At 39.1% G+C, this 27173-nt stretch overlaps 1 protein-coding gene across 1 annotated transcript in view; it reads left to right on the top strand.

Annotated features, from left to right (window-relative positions):
* TTBK2 (tau tubulin kinase 2) overlaps window positions 1-27173 on the top strand; it is a 384453-nt gene that overhangs the window by 75391 nt on the left and 281889 nt on the right. The window contains exon 2 of the mRNA XM_053697795.1: window positions 3331-3484. Coding sequence (XP_053553770.1) covers window positions 3416-3484 — 69 coding nt within the window. The 5' untranslated portion in view covers window positions 3331-3415. The remainder of the gene's footprint in view (window positions 1-3330; window positions 3485-27173) is intronic.

The raw sequence follows: 27173 nt of genomic DNA, 5'->3' as shown, positions 1-27173 counted from the left end.
TCTACTAGAGCTGTGGCTTCCACCTGGGCCTTTAAAAATGAGGCCTCTGTTGAACAGATTTGCAAGGCTGCGACTTGGTCTTCGCTTCACACCTTTTCAAAATTTTACAAATTTGATACTTTTGCTTCTTCGGAGGCTGTTTTTGGGAGAAAGGTTCTTCAGGCAGTGGTTCCTTCCGTTTAATCCTGCCTTGTCCCTCCCATCATCCGTGTACTTTAGCTTTGGTATTGGTATCCCATAAGTAATGGATGATCCGTGGACTGGATACACTTAACAAGAGAAAACTTAATTTATGCTTACCTGATAAATTTATTTCTCCTGTAGTGTATCCAGTCCACGGCCCGCCCTGTCCTTTTAAGGCAGGTCTAAATTTTAATTAAACTGCAGTCACCACTGCACCCTATGGTTTCTCCTTTCTCGTCTTGTTTCGGTCGAATGACTGGATATGGCAGTGAGGGGAGGAGCTATATAGCAGCTCTGCTGTGGGTGATCCTCTTGCAACTTACTGTTGGGAAGGAGAATATCCCATAAGTAATGGATGATCCGTGGACTGGATACACTACAAGAGAAATAAATTTATCAGGTAAGCATAAATTATGTTTTTTGTTTTTTTCTCCTACAGCCAAAACAGTTGAATTGTTGTGGCATTTTGTTGACCATATCGACCCTTTTAAAGCTCATTCGAACCATCTTCGATTTAGCAAAGCATGCAAAAAAACAATGTGTAAATATATTTATTTCATATCAAAGCAAATTATATGAAACTGTATGGTTGTTTTGATTCCATAGTGTATGCACGTGCTAATTGCTAGTTTTGAAACATGCAGAGATAAGCAAACAATTAGTTATATATTATTAGTATGTTTTTTTTTTTGTTTTTTTTTTAAATGGTTACTTAATTTTCTTGTATGACCATAAGTATTGCAAAAAGTTCTATAATACTACCGTCTCTGTTACTGTATTGTATAAATATTCCAAAAAGTAGATTTTTGTTATATTTTTTCCTCCTTTTTGGATTCTTATCATGATTTGTGCATTGCTTTTTATAGTAATTGTTTTACCTTTTGAGATATTTAAAGGGACATTAAAGGGACACTGAACCCAAATTTTTTCTTTCGTTATTCAGATAGAGCATGCAATTTTAAGCAACTTTCTAATTTACTCCTATTATCAAATTCTCTTCATTCTCTTGGTATCTTTATTTGAAATGCAAGAATGTAAGCTTAGATGCCGGGCCATTTTTTGTTCTTGCTGATTGGTGGATAAATTCACCCACCAATAAACAAGTGCTTTCCATGGTCTGAACCAATAAAATAGCTTAGATGCCTTCTTTTTCAAATAATGAAAGCAAGAGAACGAAGAAAAATTGATAATAGGAGTAAATTAGAAAGTTACTTAAATTTGCATGCTCTATCTGAATCACGAAAGAAAAAAATTGGGTTCAGTGTCCCTTTAAGGTCAAAATGTAACTTTCATGCAATTTTGACTTTACTGACCCTTTTAACCTGTCCAAATTATTTGAGAATCTCTCTGACAAAACGGCTATTATCTGTGTTGTACAAGGTCAGTAATATTCAGGCTGACAGCCAAAGCATTCCCGCTTATGCTCCATTGTACTGCTGTGAACTCTGAAATAAGCTGTACTGTGCATGCATGATAGAGTTTCCAGTGTTCTCAGCCAGGTGGGGGCAGATTAATACTTTGTATTATAATATTTTCTGTTATTTATAAATGTTAAAGTGATGGTAAATTCAACATAAATTGAAAAGAGATTTGAAATCTTTATTAATTTAATTAATATGTAGGTTAATTAATTAAATCTTAGCTACTATACCGTATATCCTTATATTTTTACTTAAATCCTGGTCTTCTAATACCACACTCCTTTTAAAGCAAAAAACAAAACTTTCAGGCATGCGATTATCTTGCATAGCGAGTGGTAAAGTGTTCGGATAGGAATTAAAATTTAGCGATTTGGCTTAAAATAATATACATTTACTAATGACATGTTATGAAACTGTTTAATTTACCATCACTTTAAGCTATCGAAAACACATATTAATCCCATAATTTGACAAGCCGATTTAAAGGTACAGTCTATAATAGAATTGTTATTGTTTTAAAAGATAGATAATCCTTTATTACCCATTCTCCAGTTTTGAATAACCAACACAGTTATATTAATATACTTTTTTACCTCTAATTACCTTGTATCTAAGCATCTTCTGACAGTCTCCTGATCACATGACTTTTTATTTATTATCCATTGACTCGCATTTAGGGCTCGATTTATCAAGCTCTTACGGCTGCAAGTTCTCACAACAACTTGCTCGCCGTAATTTATCAAGCAGCGGTCACCTCTAAGGTGGCGAAATTCAATCTCCACGGTCGAGTTCGACCGAGGAGATTGACGGCTCCTGCCCGCGCGTGATTGGCTGTGCGCGGGCAGGGGCGGGATTGCACGCGAGCGCAAAATTGCGCTTATGTGCAATGGTGATTACCTGCAGGTAAATTCACCCCGCCACAGACGAGCTGAGGCGTACGGGGGCGCGTATACGCGCCCCTGTACGCCTCAGCTTCGGTAAATCGAGCCCTTAGTACTGTGTTGTGCTAAATCTTAAATAACTCCTTGGCTGTGAATACAATGTTATCTATATGGACTATCAGTCTCCTGTTGTGAAAAGCAAATACAAAAGCATGTAATATGAGGCTGTCAATAGTGGCTTAGAAACGGGCAGAAATTTAGAGGTTTAAATGTTATATAGTATATTAATATATCAATGTTCATTGTGCAAAGCTGGGGAATGGGTAGTAAAGGCGTAATCTATCTTTTTAAACAATAACAATTTTAGTGTACAATAAACTATTTAATATTATCTAAGATTAGCTCAATATTGGTTTAAATTTTAGCTGGGTGGTCAGTAAAATCAGCAGAGTGGTGTGCCATTGAATAAATAAATCCTAAGCAAAGAGGAAATGTTGCAGGGCATACAACCATAGTCTACAGAAGCTTGGACAAAGTGGGGTCTTGAAAACGGACATCTTTTTTTATAGTTAAAATTGCATTCATGCATTAAAAAAATGTATATCATGGCTCTTTACTGGTTACTCAGACGTAGCTGCAGTTAATGAATAATACCATTTGTCTTCTAGCTCATCATTTTGAGCATATCATGACAACTGCATCCCTGTCCTCCTTTTTAAGTCTTATTGCAGCAGAATAATGCAGTTTTAGAGATCTAATAGAAATTCAGGCAATTAGCTTTACTGCTGTTTCTTGTGTTCATGTGGCTCCACACTAATGCGATCACACTTCCCTTTTCCCTGTAGCCTCTGGGTAAATGGAAGTCACCCCTGAGAGCCAGATGATCTCTAGTGACGCAAACTTAGCCTAGCAGCTCCAGTGCCAACTGCAATGAGCGGAGGAGGGGAGCAGGCGGATATCCTCAGTGTAGGAATCCTGGTCAAGGAACGATGGAAAGTGGTAAGTAAATTGTACATCATTCAGTGAGTCCATTATAGGACTATATTAAGCAATTAATATTAGAAAATGTCATGACATGAGGAACACAATATGGAGCTCCAATTCTTTTTATCTTGTACTCCACTGTGTCAACCTCTTCTCCTGATTGAAAAAGGAGTTATCTGTTCTCTGTAACTGGCTTATTTGTGTCTCTGCAGGTGCTATCCGTTTGTTTCTGGATCTGTGTGTGTTTAGGTTGTTTTGTTAAATTACTGCTCAGATTCCCTTAGAGTGAACCCTTAGAGAGTTTTTGTAAGAAAATGTTGTCCCTTCTGTTTTACATATCTGTATAAATAACTGTGTAGGTAGCATCTTTCATAAAATGTATTCATATGTAAATCACAATTAACCCCTACTATTAATGGGTGGATAGAGCACATGAAGGAAACTTTAGTATTGGAGGAAAATGGCTACTACAAGAAAAATAAGATGGATTTATTTTACAATATTAAATTCCACTGTGAATTCAGTAGAAAGGTAATGGAATCTTCCTTAAGGGGACACTCAAGTCAAAATTAAACTTTCATTATTTAGATAGAGCATTCAATTTTAACCCTTTTGAGTGCTAAGCACTTTCCCACCTCGGTGCTAAGCTGATTTAAATTTTTTCATTTTTTTAAATATTTATATATTTTTAACTTTTTTTGTTCAAATCCCCAAGACGTATACTGTTGGATAGGTTAGATGATTACCTTTCCAACAGTGGGTCTTGGGGATTTGTAGCTGCTTAGATGCCTGAGATGCAGGCTTCTAAGCAGCATGCCCCCTTTCCCTATACTTGTCATTGTGATTTTTCAATAAAGTTGGGCGGTGATGTCATCAGGTCATTGCGCGTGACGTCACCGTGCAAAACCTGAAGCCCTGGCGATGCCTGTCACTATACAGGCCCGATCGCCGGGGTAGCAGCGGGTGGGAGCCCCCAGATCTCCCTCAAGATGGGAAGAGTGCTAGCGACAGCTCTGAGCCGTCGTTGGCACCTGACTGAGACAATTTGCAACGGCTCAGAGCCGTCGTTAGCACTCAAGGGGTTAAACAACTTTCCAATTTACTTTGATTAACAAAATGTGCACAGTCTTTTTATATTTAAACTTTTTTAATCACCAGCTCCTACTGAGCATGTGCAAGAATTCACAGAATAAAACGTGTATGCATTTGTGATTGGCTGATGGCTGTCACATAGTACAAGGGGAGTGGAAATAGACATAACCTTTAAAATTGTCAGAAAAAAAATCTACTACTCATTTGAAGTTCAGACTAAGTTCTATTGCATTGTCTTCTTATCTCGCATTTGTTGATGCAAATCTACTGTGTTGACTGGTCCTTTTAAGGGACATAATACTCATATGCTTAATCACTTGAAAGTAATGCAGCATAACCGTAAACAGCTGACCTGAAAATATCACCTGAACATTTCTATGTAAAAAGGGAAGATATTTTAGCTCAAACTTTCTCCAGCTCACCAGAGTAAATGCTCTGGGAACAGTTATACTTTAGCTGCTGTCCAGCTGCAAGTGGAAAATAAAATGAAAAAAAACCTGCCAATCAGCTTCAATCAGCTTTGCTTTGATCTCATGAGATTTCACTGAAATCTTGTGAGATTTCATAGTAAACTTCCTTAAACTGAATAGGAAAATAACATGACTGTGCCTGCAAATGCCAGATGCACACTCCCTTGCCAGTCCTGGGACTAGCATTCTGATTGGCTGCTTAAAGTCTTTTTAAGTTGGGGTGCGAATACTTAGGACATTTTTAGGAATATTTTCCTTTTTTACATAGACATATTCAGGTGATATAATTTTAGTCTGCTTTTTACAGCTGCACAACTTTCAAGTGCTTCAACATTTGGGTGTCATGTCCTTTTAATACCCCAATTAAACGACGGATGTACTACATCTCAAATAGTTCACTTTGTATCTATTTTGTAATATTATTATTATTATACTACTTTATTTATGAAGTGCCAACATATTTCACAGCACTGTCCATGAGTGCAATTCATTTAAATTAAACAATTATATAAAAATTGTAAGACACAAAACAAAATTTGTCAAACACATACAGGAGGGAGGGCCCTATTGCAAGAGTGAGACTGATGTTAATACAGAGTTAGATGAGGGCAAATATTAGGTAAGGGTAATTAATTTATTACTGAGTTGGGTGGTAGTCTTTTCTGAACAAAAATGTCTTTTGGGAGCATTTAAAAGAAGAAAGATTAAGGAAAGTCTGACAGCACAAGGGAGAGCGTTCTAGAGTAGGGATAGACCAATTTCGTTTTTTTTCATGGCCGATACTGCTTATTGGCCGCCTTTCAGGGCGATAACAGGGGCTGATATTCTGTACAAGTTTTTTTGAAAAATCAACACAATTTCTACTCAAATCTGGTATAAACTTAACTTGTTTATTAAAATGTTAAACATTAAAAGTAAACAACTGGGAAAAATAAAGTTCTTGAAAACATAGAAAAATGGATTAAATACCCTTTTAAACTGCACACTGAATTTGTCACTACTGCAAAGCTAGACACTACACCATTTTCTCAATACTCCCAGTTAAGTAGAAAAACATTATAGTGCAGAAAGCATAACATTTCAGCATGTTCTCCTGTTAAATGACCAGACCAGAGTTAAAGTTAAAGTAAATATATATATATATATATATACTGCCACTTGCAGGGAAAGAAAGGTCACGCTGGAATATCAGTGCTAGATTTATTTGCTTTAATTTTTAATATGTTCATATATTTACTGGATTGAAAATACCTTCCCTGGTACTGAGGAGTGGACTATATAAGTTTCTTTATTATGTCACTTATGGGCAGTTTTATACATGTGTAACAGCACCACCTAATGGTCAGAGCATTGTTATTCACTGCTTGAGAATATTGATACTAGTCTCCTATACTGCATAGCTTTATACTCAAGGTTTTTTGATGTGCCTGAACTATAATTTTTTTTTAAATGTTTTTTTTCTATGCCCATCAAAGGGAAAAATAAAATATTTAAATTAAACAATAGTCAAATATAGCAGCTTTAGTGAAATGTTTTGCAAATGTGTAAAATGTATCAGAATGCAACAAATAATGTTCTATTTCTGACAGCAATTAGCAAGCAGATTGATTTTATATATTGCTGACCCCTGTGATCAAAAGTCATTTAGCTCTATGTACTTCAGGGAAACTATGTAGATTTAAGTGCCACTTAAAGTGAAAGTCAATCCCAGCATTTTTGAAATGCTAGGATTGACTATTGAAACAAATAAAGGGGACTTTCATTCATGAAGTATAAGATACTTCATGTAGAAAGCTCCTTTATTTGTTTCAACTGATCGCCATTCTGAGCTGCTAAAGAAGCCCATGACAGATCGCTGTTTTGCTTGAGAGGTGACGTTTTCACCTCTTAGCCAATAGCTGTGCAGTAAATTCGGCTTGGTGTTTATGTAAGTCCATCTACAGGCCTGCGATTGGGGGTATAGTAGTTAGTAACTGAGCTCCCAGGAACACTTGGCTATGCTATGTTCAGCTTATATGTGCTATAGATGATTTGTGTGATGATTTGTGTCACATAAAACTACCTAGTTTCCCTGAAGAACACAGAGCTAAATTTATTTTGATGTGCTCTATATTGGTAAAATCTAATATGCAAGTAGCAGGTCATTGTTGGATCTTAGAGGGCGGTCTGGAGTATATTTGTTTTGTATCTTATCAATAAAAATTAAAACAACAAGATTTATTCATTTACGTTTGTGTCTTGCACTAGTGTAAATGGACAGTAAAGTAAAAAATAACTTTCGTGATTCAGAGGCTGATAGCACCTCAGGAGTGTGCACGTCTTCAGCACTCTATGGCAGCAGTGTTTGCAACTGTGTACATCATTGCTACATACATTGTTGCAAATACTGCTGCCATAGAGTTCTAAAGACGTGCATGCTCCTGAGCTCTTTTGAGCCTACCTAGGTTTTCTCAGCAACATGGCAAGGGAGAACAAAGCTCCCATCATCTAACACAGTGTTTCCCAACTGCGGTTCTCAAGTAACCCCCAACAGGCGTGGTTTTCAATATAGCTGAACCAGTGCACAGGTGAAGTAATCAGCTGATCAGTAACCAACCTGCTCTCATCCATCAGCTGATTATATCACCTGTGCTCTAGTTCAGCTATAATGAAAACCAGGACTGTTGGGGGTACTTGAGGACCGTGGTTGGGAAACACAACAGATAAGTGACTGCTTGCTTCAATAAATACATTTGAAAGCTGTTTTATTTCAACACAGTAAGTCTGAGTATAAAGAGGATACAAGAGCCTAAAACGAGTTTGTAGTCCTAGTGAAGAAGCTTGCACTTTTGTTAATAGACCTCTGTACCCTCATGGTTAAATCAGAATATCAGCATAAGGAACAGTAATTTTATATCCCTCTTCTCTGTGCAGCATGAATCTGCCTGCAGCATAAAGGAGATCAAAGGGCAGAATGGAATATGTAGCCTCTAAGAAGTGTAGATCTGGGACTGCAAAGCCAATAGTGTATCCCAGTCTTTTTAAAAAAAAAAAAAAAAAAAAAAAAACCCAGTGAAGATGTTAATATTACATTCTGCATGATAAGTGGATATGTTCTCTATGTTTGCAAAATTTATGACTGTCGAGCAGATGCTACAGCAAATAAAAAATCTTAGTGAAGCTATGAACAGCATCTAGATCAGAATAAAAGTGTTCCTGCTTGAATTAATCTGAAAGTTGTGTTTCTTTGGTACACAGTAATAAGTCTAGGTTTAAAAGAGGACACAACTTGAAAATTCTATTGTAATCCCAGTGAAGAGGATTGCACAGTTAATAACAGATCAGGACCTATCTATCTACCTGTGCAGCACGATTCTGTTTGTATCATAAAAGAGACCAAGGATGTATACAAGGACTGAATGGGATATAAAGCCTCTAGGTCTGGGTAAAAGTAAATGCAGACTGATGAGCAAATGGTGTATTATTGTGCTCAGAAGAAGGAAAGATAAACAAAACTTCCAGTGAAAATGCTTAGATTACATCCCGCATAATAACTGTGTTATAGTGGATTTGTCCTTCATGTCTATAATAGCAGGGTTTAAAGAGTGATCATTGATAGCAAATGAGAAATCTTAAGTGAAGCTATGAACAGCACCTTCGCACCTGCTTCTTTCGCTATGGTGGGATATAAACTTGGTGCAAGAGGATATAAAGCTAGCAAGTCTGGGTAAAAAAGATAAACTGGTGGCCTCTCTTGCTTTTCTCCTGTGGGAGATATAAATCTGGAAAGTTCAGCGTTAAATAGCTTTCCTGTAAAGTTGGAAAAACCCAGTGAAGAGGCTTATATCTTATACTTTATTCATGGAATAATGCCATTAACTTAATTCTGGTCTTTTGGTGTACCTCAGTTGAGCTTCGATTGTAAAAAAGGCTGATATAATTATCTTCACTGAATCTATACATTTATATCTCTCAGTATTCTGTGTTTTGTGATGGTATATAGAATGAGAGTAAAAGGTGCTTTCTGATAACCAGTAGAAGAGGAACTGCCACCACTTTAAGTTAATTTCTGTAAATTAGATGCAGTATTGATTATGGACTTTAGTGTAGAAGAAATAAGAAACTGCTGATCTCTATAGGTACCTTTTTATTTATTTAATATCCCCCCTCTTTTTTTGCTGTAGTATCTATCACTGATCAAGAGTTGCCCTGATTTCTATCTGATTAGACATTAGAGAAAAGGGGGAAACAAACAAAACCCCCTCACAAAAAAAAGAACACTGCACATGCGCATATTGTACTTTATTGCTTTATTTAATATGCATTTGATGCTGTTCTGACTATCACATTAAAATATTGGATCTGTGAATTATCCCAGATCCACCTCCACTTAATATTATTCAAGTAGCTTTTTGGCTACAGCATTCACATCCCCCCCCCATGTTTTTTGTTTGTCCTTTTTGTAAATCCACATTATTTTGTGTAACCTAATTTAAATGGATAAGTTTGTGCACAGTTTTAAAGATAAATCCCCAATAATGGCAGAAAATAATAGAGATAGAAAAAAGAGTAAAATTTTTACTGAGGCTGTGACAGACAATGTAGAAGGTAGTAATGTGTATACAGCTAATATACCCAAATTCTAATTTCGTAGTTATCTGCTGGGATGATGCCTCAATTTGATAAGTTTAGAAGAGATATTTCACTGCTTTCAAATTAATTAAAACAATTTAATAGCAGACTAACAGAAGCAGAGAACAGTATGTGGAAGATCAGATGATCTCTAAAGGAAATATAATTGATATATTATACAGCTAGAGAATGGCTAAACTCCAAGAAAGAGCCGATAAGACAAATCTAGGAGAAATAATATTAGGATTCTAGGTATATCTGAGTAATATCAACAACATGAGTTAGTAGTGGTTGCAAAGGAAATACCAAAATGGTTGGGCTTACAGACTTGTGTAAAGAAATAGCGAAGCGTTACAAGGTCCTCAAAGAAGGCAACATCCCAGACCTATGATAGCTACATTTCTTTTGCATGATGTACCGAGTCCACGGATTCATCCTTACTTGTGGGATATTATCCTTCCTAACAGGAAGTGGCAAAGAGAGCACCACAGCAGAGCTGTCTATATAGCTCCCCCCTTAACTCCACCCCCCAGTCATTCTCTTTTCCGGCTCTAAGCAGGAAGGGTAAAGTGAAAGAGGTGTTAAACTGTTAGTTTTATTTTGTCTTCAATCAAGAGTTTGTTGTTTTTAAATGGTACCGGTGTTGTACTATTTACTCTCAGGCAGGACATAGATGAAGATTTCTGCCTGGAGGATGATGATCTTAGCATTTGTAACTAAGGTCCACTGGTGTTCCCACAGAAGCTGAGGAGTACAGGAAAACTTCAGTGTGAGGAACCGTTTCTTGGTATACAGCAATGAGGTATGTTCAGTCATTTTTTTCTGCAGAGACTGTGTTAACTCAGAAAGGCTGATAGTATCCCCATTAGGGGAAGGGGAAGCAGTAATCCTAGTGTTATAAGAGGCATTACTAGCTTGCATAAAGGGTTAATTTTTTGGGCACTCAGTTTGTATATGAGAGATTGGGCAAACGTTTGTGTGTTCTGGGAGTAACGTTTTTTTATTCTTTTTATTTTTTTATTTTTTTTATTGAGGTAACAAGTAAGTCATACATTGAGTGCAATATAGAAGGGATGTACAACATATAAAACATGTTACAGACATTAATCATATTACAGTAGAATACAAATAAAAACCTCAATTTTTTTATTTATTTTTTATAACTAATGTACTCGTGTGAGTGGTTACTAAACTGGCCACTTGTGGGCCATTTGGTTGTGCATAATGTCTCTCTCTTGGTAACCACTATATGGTCACTTTTGGACCTTGAAGAAACAGGTTATTAACTAGCAAATGATATGATGCCAGATGAATGATTCATATAATAATAAACAGGAAACATCAAGATTATATGGTATAACAAAACATAAGAGTAATTGGATCTTGTACACAATGGGATACAATGTACAGCAATAAGCAAATTGATGTAGACATATTACTTTGGCATGCAATTTCAAAAACATATATTTCTCTTGTTAAGTGTATCCAGTCCACGGATCATCCATTACTTATGGGATATTCCCCTTCCCAACAGGAAGTTGCAAGAGGATCACCCACAGCAGAGCTGCTATATAGCTCCTCCCCTAACTGTCATATCCAGTCATTCTCTTGCAAGCCTCAACCAAGATGGAGGTCGTAAGAGGAGTGTGGTGTTTTATACTTAGTTTATTCTTCAATCAAAAGTTTGTTATTTTTAAATGGTGCCGGAGTGTACTGTTTATCTCAGGCAGTATTTAGAAGAAGAATCTGCCTGCGTTTTCTATGATCTTAGCAGAAGTAACTAAGATCCATGGCTGTTCTCACATATTCTGAGGAGTGAGGTAACTTCAGAGAGGGAATGGCGTGCAGGTTTTCCTGCAATAAGGTATGTGCAGTTAATATTTTTCTAGGGATGGAATTTGCTAGAAAATGCTGCTGATACCGAACTAATGTAAGTAAAGCCTTAAATGCAGTGATAGCTACTGGTATCAGGCTTATTAATAGAGATGCATACTCTTATAAAAATGTAATATAAAATGTTTGCTGGCATGTTTAACCGTTTTTATATGTATTTGGTGATAAAACTTATTGGGGCCTAGTTTTTTTCCACATGGCTGGCTTGAATTTTGCCTAGTAACAGTTTCCTTAGGCTTTCCACTGTTGTAATATGAGTGGGAGGGGCCTTTTTTAGTGCTTTTCTGTGCAGCTAAAAATACTGACAGAGACATTCAGTTTCCCTCTGCATGATCCAGGACATCTCTGGAGGGCTCAAAAGGCTTCAAAGTCGTTTTTGAGGGAGGTAAAAAGCCACAGTAGAGCTGTGGCAGTTGTTGTGACTGTTTGAAAAAAACAAAAAAAAAAACCCCAAAAAAACGTTTTTGTCTTTTATTATTCCATTTTGGGTATTAAGGGGTTAATCATCCATTTGCAAGTGGGTGCAATGCTCTGCTAACTTGTTACATACACTGTAAACATTTTGTTAGTGTAACTTCCTTTTTTCACTGTTATTTCAAATTTTGACAAAATTTGTGTTTCTTAAAGGTGCAGTAACGTTTTTTATATTGCTTGTAAACTTGTTTAAAGTGTTTTCCAAGCTTGCTAGTCTCATTGCTAGTCTGTTTAAACATGTCTGACACAGAGGAAACTACTTGTTCATTATGTTTGAAAGCCATGGTGGAGCCCCATAGGAGAATGTGTACTAAATGTATTGATTTCACCTTAAACAGTAAAGATCAGTCTTTAACTATAAAAGAAATATCACCAGAAGATTCTGACGAGGGGGAAGTTATGCCGACTAACTCTCCCCACGTGTCAGACCCTTCACCTCCCGCTCAGGGGATGCACGCTAATATGGCGCCAATTACATCAGGGACGCCCATAGCGATTACCTTGCAGGACATGGCTGCAATCATGAATAATACCCTGGCAGAGGTATTATCCAGGTTGCCTGAATTAAGAGGCAAGCGCGATTGCTCTGGGGTTAGGAGAAATACAGAGCGCTGATGCTGTAAGGGCCATGTCTGATACTGCGTCACAATATACAGATCATGAGGACGGAGAGCTTCAGTCTGTGGGTGACATCTCTGATTCGGGGAAACCTGATTCAGAGATTTCTAATTTTAAATTTTAAGCTTGAGAACCTCCGTGTGTTGCTTGGGGAGGTATTAGCTGCTCTGAATGACTGTAACACAGTTGCAGTACCAGAGAAATTGTGTAGGCTGGATAAATACTATGCGTTACCGGTGTGTACTGATGTTTTTCCTATACCTAAAAGGCTTTCAGAAATTATTAGCAAGGAGTGGGATAGACCGGGTGTGCCTTTTTCCCCACCTCCTATATTTAGAAAAATGTTTCCAATAGACGCCACTACACGGGACTTATGGCAGACGGTCCCTAAGGTGGAGGGAGCAGTTTCTACTTTAGCAAAGCGTACTACTATCCCGGTTGAGGACAGTTGTGCTTTTTCAGATCCAATGGGTAAAAAATTGGAGGGTTACCTTAAGAAAATGTTTATTCAACAAGGTTTTATTTTACAGCCCCTTGCATGCATTGCGCCTGTCACGGCCGCGGCGGCATTCTGGTTTGAGGCCCTGGAAGAGGCCATCCATACAGCTCCATTGACTGAAATTATTGACAAGCTTAGAACACTTAAGCTAGCTAACTCATTTGTTTCTGATGCCATTGTTCATTTGACTAAACTAACGGCTAAGAATTCCGGATTCGCCATCCAAGCGCGTAGGGCGCTATGGCTTAAATCCTGGTCAGCTGACGAGTCTAAATTACTCAACATTCCTTTCAAGGGGCAGACCTTATTCGGGCCTGGTTTGAAGGAAATTAATGCTGACATTACTGGAGCTAAGGGTCACACCCTTCCTCAGGACAGGGCCAAAGCAAAGTCCAGGTTATCAAAACTTCTAAATGCTTGCCGTGTTCTTCACTCCATTCCGCGCCCTTCGGTAGCTCAGTGTATGGAGGTAATTGGCTTAATGGTAGCGGCAATGGACATAGTGCCATTTGCGCGCCTTCATCTCAGACCGCTGCAATTATGCATGCTGAGTCAGTGGAATGGGGATTACACAGATTTGTCCTCTCTGCTAAATCTGGATCAAGAGACCAGAGATTCTCTTCTCTGGTGGTTGTCTCGGGTACACCTGTCCAAGGGTATGACCTTTCGCAGGCCAGATTGGACAATTGTAACAACAGATGCCAGCCTTCTAGGTTGGGGTGCAGTCTGGAATTCCCTGAAGGCACAGGGATCGTGGACTCAGGAGGAGAAACTCCTTCCAATAAATATTCTGGAGTTAAGAGCGATATTCAATGCTCTTCTGGCTTGGCCTCAGTTAGCAACACTGAGGTTCATCAGATTTCAGTCGGACAACATCACGACTGTGGCTTACATCAACCATCAAGGGGGAACCAGGAGTTCCCTAGCGATGTTAGAAGTCTCAAAAATAATTCGCTGGGCAGAGTACCACTCTTGCCACCTGTCAGCAATCCATATCCCAGGTGTGGAGAACTGGGAGGCGGATTTTCTAAGTCATCAGACTTTCCATCCGGGGGAGTGGGAACTCCATCCGGAGGTGTTTGCTCAGTTGATTCATCGTTGGGGCAAACCAGAGTTGGATCTCATGGCGTCTCGCCGGAACGCCAAGCTTCCTTGTTACGGATCCAGGTCCAGGGACCCAGAAGCGATGCTGATAGATGCTCTAACAGCGCCTTGGTTCTTCAACCTGGCTTATGTGTTTCCACCGTTTCCTCTGCTCCCTCGACTGATTGCCAAAATTAAACAGGAGAGAGCATCGGTGATTCTGATAGCACCTGAGTGGCCACGCAGGACTTGGTATGCAGACCTAGTGGACATGTCATCCTTTCCACCATGGACTCTGCCTCTAGGACAGGACCTTCTGATACAAGGTCCTTTCAATCATCCAAATCTAATTTCTCTGAGACTGACTGCATGGAGATTGAACGCTTGATTCTATCAAAGCGTGGCTTCTCCGAGTCAGTCATTGATACTTTAATACAGACACGAAAGCCTGTTACCAGGAAAATCTACCACAAGATATGGAGTAAATATCTTTATTGGTGTGAATCCAAGAATTACTCATGGAGTAAGGTTAGGATTCCTAGAATATTGTCTTTTCTCCAAGAGGGCTTGGACAAAGGATTATCAGCTAGTTCCTTAAAGGGACAGATTTCTGCTCTGTCTATTCTTTTGCACAAGCGTCTGGCAGAGGTTCCAGACGTCCAGGCATTTTGCCAGGCTTTGGTTAGAATTAAGCCTGTGTTTAAACCTGTTGCTCCCCCGTGGAGCTTAAACTTGGTTCTTAAAGTTCTTCAAGGAGTTCAGTTTGAACCCCTTCATTCCATTGATATTAAACTTTTATCTTGGAAAGTTCTGTTTTTGATGGCTATTTCCTCGGCTCGGAGAGTCTCTGAGCTATCTGCCTTACAATGTGATTCTCCTTATCTGATTTTTCATGCAGATAAGGTAGTCCTGCGTACCAATCCTGGGTTTTTACCTAAGGTGGTTTCTAACAAGAATATCAATCAAGAGATTGTTGTTCCATCATTGTGTCCTAATCCTTCTTCAAAGAAGGAACGTCTTTTACATAATCTGGACGTAGTCTGTGCCTTGAAGTTTTACTTACAAGCTATTAAAGATTTTCGTCAAACATCTACCCTGTTTGTCGTTTACTCTGGACAGAGGAGAGGTCAAAAAGCTTCGGCAACCTCTCTTTCCTTTTGGCTTCGGAGCATAATACGCCTAGCCTATGAGACTGCTGGACAGCAGCCCCCTGAAAGGATTACAGCTCATTCCATTAGAGCTGTGGCTTCCACCTGGGCCTTTAAAAATGAGGCCTCTGTTGAACAGATTTGCAAGGACGCGACTTGGTCTTCGCTTCACACTTTTTCCAAATTTTACAAATTTGATACTTTTGCTTCTTCGGAGGCTGTTTTTGGGAGAAAGGTTCTTCAGGCAGTCGTTCCTTCCGCTTAATCCTGCCTTGTCCCTCCCATCATCCGTGTACTTTAGCTTTGGTATTGGTATCCCATAAGTAATGGATGATCCGTGGACTGGATACACTTAACAAGAGAAAACATAATTTATGCTTACCTGATAAATTTATTTCTCTTGTAGTGTATCCAGTCCACGGCCCGCCTTGTCCTTTTAAGGCAGGTCTAACTTTTAATTAAACTACAGTCACCACTGCACCCTATGGTATCTCCTTTCTCTGTTTGTTTTCGGTCGAATGACTGGATATGACAGTTAGGGGAGGAGCTATATAGCAGCTCTGCTGTGGGTGATCCTCTTACAACTTCCTGTTGGGAAGGAGAATATCCCATAAGTAATGGATGATCCGTGGACTGGATACACTACAAGAGAAATAAATTTATCAGGTAAGCATAAATTATGTTTTAATAACATCAGCTGACAGTGAGATATCAGAAACTCATGGGCTATAAAATGTTCCCAACCTCAATTTTTCTAGATTAATATGGGTAGTAGCCCCTATGAAGAACTAGGCATTAGGTGTAAAATAGGCTCCCCCTGTCATGAGTAGCGACTATTGCTGGGCAGTCCAGAACTGAAAAGCGCGGAACTGGGGGGATAATGCATATAGGGGCACTCGCTATTAAAACAATATGAGCGGTTAAACAATCTGTATTGCCATCTAGCGCTGTGGAATCTGTTGGCGCTCTACAAATACCTGATAATAATAATAATAATAATAATAAAGTGTGATACTGCACAAGGTTGCCATTAATATTCAACTATTTTAAATACTACAGAGCAGACGATGTGTCTGTTGTGCTTACTTCTGAACTATGTGAAGTATGGACTGTGCTTTGATACAAAACCCCAATCTGAGAGATATACTAGCAGAATCATTAGCCCATTCTAGACAACATAGTGAACATCCCGCACATGAGAAGACACTATTAAACTGTACCCGCATATATACCAGTGGGAGTGTCTGAAACAAACATTGTAATTAACAAGACATCTATGAGCAGGTGTTATGGACAGTGTATACAAGCAAGTAATAGATAAAAAATAATAAAATAATTAAAAAAAACCTGCTCACAACGGACCTACTGTAGTACAAAGCGCTAATGAGCAGATACTAGTGCATTGTGCTTACAGACAGCCAGTAAAACTGCCCTAAATAGGCATGATAATGTGCATGACATAAATGAGCTTAAACTAGGGATCACTTACCCATATACAAAATACCCAAAAGAGCACAGAAACATACTGATTAGTTGAATACAAACTATTAGCTAAACAAAAAGGGGTAACGTGAAAAAGAAAATACAACTATCAGCATTCCTCGTAGACATTGCATCCTAAACTCAGCTGTGAACTTAAAGCTTCAGACCCCACAGCCTTCATAGAAAGTTCCATCTGTGAGTTGAACGGATACCAAACATTGTTAAAAATGGGTATCTTCTTGGTCAATGAGAGTTGTCTTAGACGGAAGTTCTATTTAAATAAGCAGGTAGCCATGGAAGTTACAACAAACTGTTCTGTGCTGTTCTCAAGGGCACCTGCAATTTCCAAACATGGGTAGCTTGTAATTTAGCCAACACCTTTACTGTATGCCTGGGAGTTGTTCATGGCCTGCCACCCGGTGTCGGCTTTGATGTGTAGCCCGGGCTGAGAAGCGGAGCCGCGATCTTTTGGGAATTCAGACAGAACATGTCCGGTAACGTAGTCCATCCTGAAGCCGGTTAGCTCTCTTATGTAGACAAGGATGTTGTGCCTAGCGCCTCTCAACTTAATGCTAGGATCAGCAGGGCTACTGGAACTCGCCGGCGCTGGTTGAGGACTGATATGTTTCCTCCTGGGTCCTACCGGGATCCTAACCTTTTCTGCCGCTGGGAGGTAAATGAAGTCCTGCGGGGTGTAAGTGCTTATGATTAGATCTCCTTTAGTTGCTGAGACGTCAGTGGGTAGACCTTCGCTGGTACGGCCTGCTAAAGTTGCTGTGATAGCGGGTGCAGCATGGTTAGGGATCGCCTCTGTCCCACTTTTAGCATTTGTTGTAGCGTGAAAGAGAAATGCCTCCGCTGCACCTATACTAGCCGGGTCTGAGACTGGGTAGTCCGCGTTTGATGGAGGCCTCCACAGTAGTCGGTTTAGAGGTAAGCTAACTGTTTGCATCTCAGAAACACTTGCGTGCGTCTCTGGGACAAGTCCGGCACATGAGGCTACATGGGAGACCGTCTGTAGAGATCCACAGAGGCTTTCTTCAACTTGGGTAAGATGGAATAACAGTAAATTCTCCAGCTCTCGAAGAATCCGCTCAGCTATGTTTGCTGTGACTAGTCGCTAGCGGTTAGCAGTGTCAGAGCACTGAGCTTAGTTCAGCGTTTGAACAAACAAAAAACAATAAACTGTCAGTTGTATATAAACTGGTTTGGTAACCCAGGGACCTGGGGGGGGGGTATTAGTGCGGAAACCCCTACAGCACTGATAGTCAGACAGAAGAGGCCTCTCGACCTCGTGGCTAGTCGCAGTGGAGTAAGCTGAGGAGCATAGGCAGGTCCGAGTAATGCCGTAGATTCCTGAATCTATCTCCAATAGTAAAGGATTGTTTATCTTGGGTTCCTCGGCAGGAAAAGTAAAGAAAAGTGTTAAAACAAGTCCTAAAATATGGCTTAAATGTAGTTTAAATGCAGGAGCTCTTAACAAACACGTCCTGCCGCAACAGCTATAGGCTCCGCCCCCTCTGGGAGTAACGTTTTTTTATTCTGATGGGACTTTTGTTTGAGGGTTCATTTGGCTTATTTGGGGTTTTTATAACCCACATGGCTTACAAACAAGGTTTGATGGATTTTGTGTAGGCCCCAGCAACATCGAGTGCGGTGGGCGGGGCCTATTTTCGTGCCTCAGTTGCGCATTTAGTTATACAGTCAAGCAGCAAGCAACTTCTCCAGAGGTCCTGATACTCTTCTGGGGTCTAATCGAAGCTTTATCCTCATATTATCGTTCCCTAAGGGCAGGTAGGGCCACAGCAGAGCTGTGGCAAGGTGCTAACAGGGTTTTTTACCGCTTTTAGAAATTTATCAATCCAGTTTTTTCATTTGGGGGTTTATTGATTATTTACTTGTGGTGCAATCCTTCTAAAGCTTACTGGGTACACTGTTAAAATTTCAGAAAATTTGAAGCAATTTTAACCTGTTTTGCAGTTTGTGTATGCCTTTTTTTCTCTTAAAGGCACAGTACCGTTTTTGCAAATTGTGTTTTTTTCATTAAATAAAGTGTTTTCCAAGCTTGCTTGCCTCATTGCTAGCCTGTTAAACATGTCTGACATTGAGGAAACTCATTGCTCAATTTGTTTAGAAGCCATTGTGGAACCCCCTCTTAGAATGTGTCCCACTTGTACTGATATGTCTATAAATTGCAAACAGCATATTTTGACTTATAAAAGTTTGGCATTAGATGATTCTCAGACAGAAGGAAATCAGGTTCTGCCATCTAGTTCTCCCCAAGTGTCACAACCAGTAACGCCCGCACAAGCGATGCCAAGTACTTTTAGTGCGTCTAATTCTTTCACCTTGCAAGATATGGCTTCAGTTATGAATACTACCCTCACAGAGGTTTTATCCAAGCTGCCAGGGTTGCAAGGGAAGCGCAGTAGCTCTGGGTTAAGATCAAATGCTGAGCCTTCTGACGCTTTAGTAGCCATATCCGATATTCCCTCACAATGTTCTGAGGTAGGGATGAGGGATTTGCTATCTGAGGGAGAGATTTCTGATTCAGGAAAGATGTTCCCTCAGACAGATTCAGATATGACGGCATTTAAATTTAAGCTAGAGCACTTCCGCTTATTGCTCAGGGAGGTTTTAGCGACTCTGGATGATTGTGACTCTATTGTAGTTCCAGAGAAATTGTGTAAAATAGACAAATATTTAGAGGTTCCTGTTTACACTGATGTTTTTCCGGGCCCTAAGAGGATTTCGGACATTGTTACTAAGGAGTGGGATAGACCAGGTATTCTGTTCGCTCCCCCTCCTGTTTTTAAGAAAATGTTTCCCATATCTGACACCATGAGGGATTCATGGCAGACGGTCCCTAAGGTGGAGGGAGCTATTTCTACTTTGGCTAAGCACACAACTATACCTATTGAAGACAGTTGTGCTTTCATTGATCCTATGGATAAAAAGTTAGAGGGTCTCCTAAAGAAAATTTTTGTTCATCAAGGTTTTCTTCTTCAACCTATAGCGTGCATTGTTCCTGTAACCACTGCAGCTGCCTTTTGGTTTGAGGCTCTAGAAGAGGCTCTTCAGATGGAGACCCCACTAGATGATATTCTGGACAGAATTAAGGCTCTTAAGTTAGTTTTATTACAGACGCCACTTTTCATCTTGCTAAGTTAGCGGCAAAGAATTCAGGTTTGCCATTTTTAGCGCGTAAAGCGTTATGGCTTAAGTCCTGGTCGGCTGATGTGTCATCTAAATCTAAGCTTTTGTCCATCCCTTTCAAATGTAAGACCCTATTCGGGCCTGCACTGAAAGAGATCATTTCAGACATTACTGGAGGGAAGGGTCATGTCCTCCCTCAAGATAAGTCAAATAAGACAAGGACCAAACAAAATCATTTTCGTTCCTTTCGAAACTTCAAGAGTGGTCCCACTTCCTCTTCCTCTGCTGCAAAGCAAGAGGGGCACTTTGCTCAATCCAAGCCAACCTGGAGACCTAATCAGGCTTGGAACAAGGGTAAACAGGCCAAAAAGCCTGCTGCTGCCACTAAGTCAGCATGAAGGGGTAGCCCCCGATCCGGGACTGGATCTAGTAGGGGGCAGACTCTCTCTCTTTGCTCAGGCCTGGGCAAGAGACGTTCAGGATTCCTGGGCAGTAGAAATTGTAACCCAGAGATACCTTCTAGATTTCAAGGGGGAGGTTCCATCTTTCTCAATTGTCTGTAAACCCGACAAAAAAAGAGGCGTTCTTACGCTGTGTAGAAGACCTTTTTACCATGGGAGTGATCTGCCCAGTTCCAAAAGCAGAACAGGGGCAGGGGTTCTACTCCAATCTGTTTGTGGTTCCCAAGAAAGAGGGAACTTTCAGACCAATTCAAAATCTCAAGATCCTAAACCAATTCCTAAGAGTCCCATCTTTCAAGATGGAGACCATTCTGACTATCTTACCATTGATCCAGGAGGGTCAATATATGACCACCGTGGACTTAAAGGATGTGTATCTACACATTCCTATCCACAAAGATCATCACCAGTTCCTCAGGTTCGCCTTTCTGGACAAGCATTATCAGTTTGTGGCTCTTCCCTTCGGGTTGGCCACGGCGCCACAAATCTTCACAAAGGTGCTAGGGTCCCTTCTGGCGGTTCTTTTTCATGCTGATAAAGCGATCCTGTGTATTAAGCTAGGATTTCTTCCTAAGGAGTATCTGATCGAAATATTACTCAGGAAATTGTTGTTCATTCTTTTTGTTCCTATCCTTCTGAACATAAGGAACGTCTTTTCCATAACTTGAATGCTGTGCATGGTTTAAAGTTTTTTTTCTTCAAGCAACTAGGACTTTTTTGGCTACCTTCTGCCCTGTTCGTTGTTTTTTTTCTGGTAAGCGTAAGGGTCAGAAGGCCACTGCTACTTCTCTTTCTCTTTGGTTGAGAAGTGTTATCCGTTTAACTTATGAGACTGCTGGTCAACAGCCTCCTGAGTGAATTACAGCTCATTCCACTAGAGCTGTCTCCTCTTTTTCTTTCAAAGATAGTTTCTGTGGAGGAAATTTGGAAGGTGACCACATGGTCGTCTCTTCATACTTTTTCAAAATTTGATTCTTTTGCCTCGTCTGAGGCTTCCTTTGGGAGAAAAGTTCTTCAAGCGGTGATGCCTTTGGTTTCGGTCCGCCTGTCTTATTCTCCCTCCCTCTCATTCTGTGTCCTCTAGTAATTGGGATCAATCGTGGACTCTCCATGCCATAGGAAAGAAAACAAAATTTATGCTTACCAGATACATTTATTTCTTTCCAGGCATGGAGAGTCCACAACCCGCTCTTTAAATTTTGAGTCAGCAGTTTTTTGGTACAAACCTTAGGCACCACTATACCTTGTTATTTTCTTTTTCCATTTTCCTTTGGCTGAATGACTGGGGATTATGGGTAAGGCAAGTGACAATTAACAGTTCTGCTGGGGTTCTCTTTGCCTCCTCCTGCTGGCCAGGAGTTGTATTTCCCACTAGTAATTGGAATGAATTGTGGACTCTCCATGCCTGGAAAGAAATACATTTATCAGGTAAACATAAATTTTGTTTTTATATTTCAGGAATAAGGTAGAGATTCTGAGACACTATAAAAACTTGACCCAGTGGTAATAGAAGGTAATACAGTTATGTTATTCCAAGATTTTTCTAAGGAAACATCCAACAAAAGAAAAGCAATGTCACAAGTGTGCTCGCAGTTTCTTTGAAAAGGTTTGCGGGTATATGTTATATACCCTGCTATTCTCAAGGTAAAGGAAGGATATAAGATGTTTCACAATATTGAAGCGCACAACTGTTTTTAAAGTAAGAGTATGGATCTGATTAATCAGGGAAAAAAAAGGCTATATGGAGTGTTTAATATTTTTTTTTATTTTTCCCCCCTCTCTCTCCTCGCCCCTTCCTCCTCATTTCCGGTTTTACACTTATTTCCCCTTTTACTTTTTTAAATATTTTTATTGAGGTTCAGTTCAAGGCTTACAAGTATTAAACGTCAAGACATATCAGGCAATACAGAAATAAATGGTTACATGACTTCCGTCAGATACATAACAGGATAGGTATATACAACATGAATTTATGACTTTTGCATTCCGTGTATAAAAAATCTTTGCCAAACAATCTGTATACCAACTACTTGTCCTATGAGGCCACTTTTGGACCTCTCAACTATATACATAATGAGTCATTATAGTTGGTAAACTGAGACATAAGGAGACCACTCATGGGTCTCAAATGATGAACCTTTTTTTTTTTTTTTTTTTTTTTTTTTTATAGAATAGATAACAATATATAACAAACTCTTAGTAGTTGAAATAGATTATATTCTGCATATGCTAGTAGCAAGGAAATTGTATCAATTTAAGATGAACTGTTAAGTAAAATCTTTAACTATCACATGTAATAGGTAAACGTTTAGGTTTGGATTATAGGGTGCTGTTATCTTCTGTGTGAGGGATATGAAACTTTAGGAGCATAAATCAGTTTTTGACACATCCCAACCGTATATTATAGGGCTATAGAAATCGGATATCCCCAATAGATATCACACCTGCCATTTATAGATACTAGAGATCTATATTCTCGTATGAATATTAAATACTCTTGTGTATGCGTTATATCTACAGATACCATACATACTCAATAGTTTTTGCCCATTAATGTGTAAGAAAGCTGGTATTGCTAAGCATAGTATAGAAATGTAGGTATGTATATAATTGTAAATCTTCAGTCTTGGGATATTTATAGATTAGTAAACTACAGTACGGTCTCAATAGTGTGATCATTATTCTTGTAGTGCACTACAATAGGTTTATGCCTGATACAATTAAAGAATTAAAATCAGGATTGTAAGTTTGGCTATATTTTATACCATAGTCACTCCATGCAGTCCCAGCCGCAGCACAATAGTTTCATAAAATGAGTCAGTACTGCCAAACACTAAACATGTAAATACTATCTTGGAAACATATATAATATAAACCTAATGGAAGTAAAACAAAGTGCACTATAGTAAGAAACTTGTAACTGGAACAAGAGCCTATAGTATCATAATGTCTATATTGAGTTAGGCTATACAAGTAAAGCTATAGTGGTTAGTTCCAAAGATGAGCACTTATCAAATAAAACTACTAATGAGCACATATACTTATAAATACATTCTGCTTAGCAACATAAACCACTGGAAAGAGTCGAAAGAATGAACCATATAACTTATAACTTATGGGTTTTACACAAGGGGTTTAGTATACTGCGTCATGGTTTAACATATGCAGCTTGGCTGTGGAATTGCTTGATGTTCAGTGCATAATTTGTATATGCCATTGAAATGACCTAACACAGGTTTAGTGTCTTGGGGCAGGAACAGAACAATATACATCTGGGTATGAAAACATTATGGAAGATTAGACCCCAACTAACATCAATTCAACATGTATTCGCAAAATGAAGAGGCAACAGAAACGTGGTTAACATATAAATTATCATACTTATATGCGCTGAAGTCAATACAATCGTCCCTTCAATTGGCATGTGAGCTTTCGGGCGACAGAACAATAGGTTACCCCAGTCCAGATTTGGGAGGTGAGTCTGGTGTAGTAGGACAGTCCTGACTTCTCATCTGACCTATGTCACTGTTCCTGAGAATCTCTCACTGGGGTATGTGCTATAATGATCTCCACTCGTTATCTCTCCGGTGACTGAAGAGAAGAGATTACAAGTATTAAGGGGTCCATAGCAAAAGAATAGCTGTCCTCCAGGTTAGAGCAGGTAGATTAATTGAAGTGAGGCAGTCCCAGTATTGTGCCGTGCATGGTTTCTCTCCTCACACTCAACCCACACCATGCCGATCAGCCCTTATCTCCCTAAACGCTATAGGGGAGTGGTGTACTGTCCGCGGCTCAGAGAGTGCAGATTGTTGGGAGCTAGGCTTAACCTGAGGAGCGGAAGCTGGCCCGCTATCATTCTGTGATACTGCTTCAAAAATGGTAGTAACAGGGAGCAAGTATCGATGATGTTGGCCCGTTATGGATGACAGTGGGTCAGAGCGTCTTAGGACAGTGCCGTTAGACACTAATAGCAAAGACCGATCCTGCTTCCTCTCAGAGGCTCCATTTGCCGCCCCATCAGCACTCATAGAAGCACATACCTCAGTTTTCTTTGTAGGCTGAGGACAGGGAACAGTTATGGTGTGATCTTCCACTAGGTGTACATCATCTCCTTCAAGGTAGTCTGCCTCCCATGCTGCATCCGTTAGGCTAACATTGCCGCTAGTAAGGGTAGATGATTTCACATCAAAGCACCTCTCGATTAGTAAGTGCAGATTTGCGAAGTGCTCCTCTAGAAGTATACAGGTTTTTCTCTCAGACTCATTTATTGATGGCTCCATAATAATTTGCCACGTAGGGCATTGGCTGCACAATAGGTGCAGCAGTTGTGGGGACAAGAGAGGCTTCAAAAAATAGGGGAAGGCCTCAAACAATAAAGTCCGGTACTGAGGGCTGGGGAGCCACACCACGATCCAAAACCCTATCTCTTGGGTCAGGGCGTCCTCAGATAAACCTCTCCACCTGATTAGGTATGTTAATATCGAATTTTCAGCCCAAAATGAGAAGAAAGGTGGTGAAGGGCTCAGGAGCTGAAGCTCAGTGCAACCAGTGATGGCCGCTGCCCGGAAGTCCCCCCCCCCTTATTTCCCCTTTTAATGTGAGTAGAGAGGTTAGTATCTTTCTGTATTGGCTATCTTGTAACAAGTTAAATTATGAATAATATAATAAATATAACTTAATGGAACGTGAGTGGTATTACCTCCCTAATTAAAAGAAAAACAATACTCAAACAAAAACAATGTAATATTGATATTGCTTTCCTGTAAGAGATTAGGTTGTCAGGAACTGAATTGGGCAAACTTAAGTCTAATTGGGTTGGCGATGTCTGTGACACTCCCTGCTCCAGGAGAAGAAAAGGGGTAGCCTTTTTACTAAGTAAGAAGTTAGAATATAAAATAATAGAAACCATTCTGGATGACAATTCACAGTATGCTATTAATTGCTGTTAAATTGGAAATAAAGGGATATATTTGTACGTTATGTAATGTGTAAAGTCCCAATAAGCTAGACACAGACTTCTGGGATAAATTACAAGTGAAACTTATAAACTATAAGGAATCTGATTTTATATTTGTAGGGGTTTTTAACAAATTCCCCATTGATAGAAAGAGTGCTATGTGAAGAAATATGGATTTTAGAATAAAAAAAATTAAATTAAAATGCTTCATAATATTTGGAGAATGCAGAATGAAAAGGGATATATACGTGTATGTCTAAATCCTTTGTCTCTCTTTCTAGGATTGATTTATACTTGATGTAAAGAAATAAAAACAGATATAAAAAATTCTCTATCTCAGATCATGCTCCAATCACTTTAAAGTTAGCTAATTTAGGCCCAAGATTGAGAGGTAATACGTGCAACTCCCCCCCCCCCCCCAACACATTATGAAGAATTCTTCTTTTGTTTCATGCTTAAAGGAGAAATGGAGTGATTTGTTATCTTTGAGTCAAGAATATCATGAGAAAATAGAAATCCTATGGGAGACAACCAAATCTGTTTTAAGAGGAGAGTGAATTATATGGCTAGATTTAAGAAAAAAAGAAAAGTTGAGAGAAGCTCAGCTCTCTAATCAGTTGGTTAATGCATATAATAAAGACCTTCAATCCCCCTCAGAATATAATTGGACAAGATATATAGAAACTAAACAAGAAAGATGTAAAGCAAAGTTTATGGAGTTCAGGAATAAAACTGGAAGCTATCTGGCTAAGGCTGTTAAAGCAGTTAGGAAATCCAATATAGTAAGTTTAATAAGAATAGATAAGAATAGTCTCACTCAGTCCAAATATATTTGTAATTCTTTCCACAAGTTATTCCAAAACAGTTATAGGGCCAGTAAGATAGATCTACATAAGGAGGAGATATTCTGGAATAATCTAGCAAATTCTACTATATCAAAAGACCAATTAGAAAGTATCCTATCCTAGAAGAAGAGGTAAAATTAGCAGTCAGGAAAACTAAACTTAAGGCCCATGGGCCAGATCTACTTCCGCAAAATTCTACAAAATTTTAAGTAAGTGAAGACATTGTAAAAACCTTGACTAATTTATTTAACTTTTATTACGTAACTAATGGCCAAATGTCAAAGACTTTCACAAAAGCAGTAACTATATAAATTTTGAAGAAAGGAAAGGACCCTGGTCCCTGAACAATTAGATACCTATAGGTCTAGATCAATATTTAACATAGACTATAAGATTTTAGCTTCAATAATTGCTTGTAGATTTAAGGGAGTCTTAGGTGATTTGATATATTTTAATCAGGCTGGATTTATGAATGGAAGAAGCTCAGTGGTAAATAAATATGAAATGGCAATTGTAGTTGCCAGATATGATTCTGAAGAGCTTGATTAAAACTCCCTAAATAGCAGAGTTTAAAAAGAAAATGTTTAATCAAATGATATTGAAACAATGTACCATTGAACTCAATCTCATCGACCAAGAAATGGGGTATTTATATTAAATCAGACTCGGTTGAAATGCAGAAAAAATGAATATACCCATTACATCATACTAGCTATTTAATGAATGTCATGTTAAGAGAAGAATATCCTTATGTTTATTAGTAGTGGGAGGTTGGGTACAAGAGTAAAATGACTGGAGTTAGGGATTTGAAGGAGGAAAAGGGATGATATGTGGGAGATCCCTCTTCCCTTTTTTTTCTTATTATTTTAATTACTACAAAAACCCCTATAATTTGGTATGTTTTCCTTTTTCCTC

The sequence above is a fragment of the Bombina bombina genome, chromosome 1 (genome assembly GCF_027579735.1).
Source record: "Bombina bombina isolate aBomBom1 chromosome 1, aBomBom1.pri, whole genome shotgun sequence".
In the NCBI taxonomy this organism is placed as follows: domain Eukaryota; kingdom Metazoa; phylum Chordata; class Amphibia; order Anura; family Bombinatoridae; genus Bombina; species Bombina bombina.
Note: the sequence above shows the minus strand (reverse complement) of the source record. Positions and strands in the feature narration are given on the sequence as shown.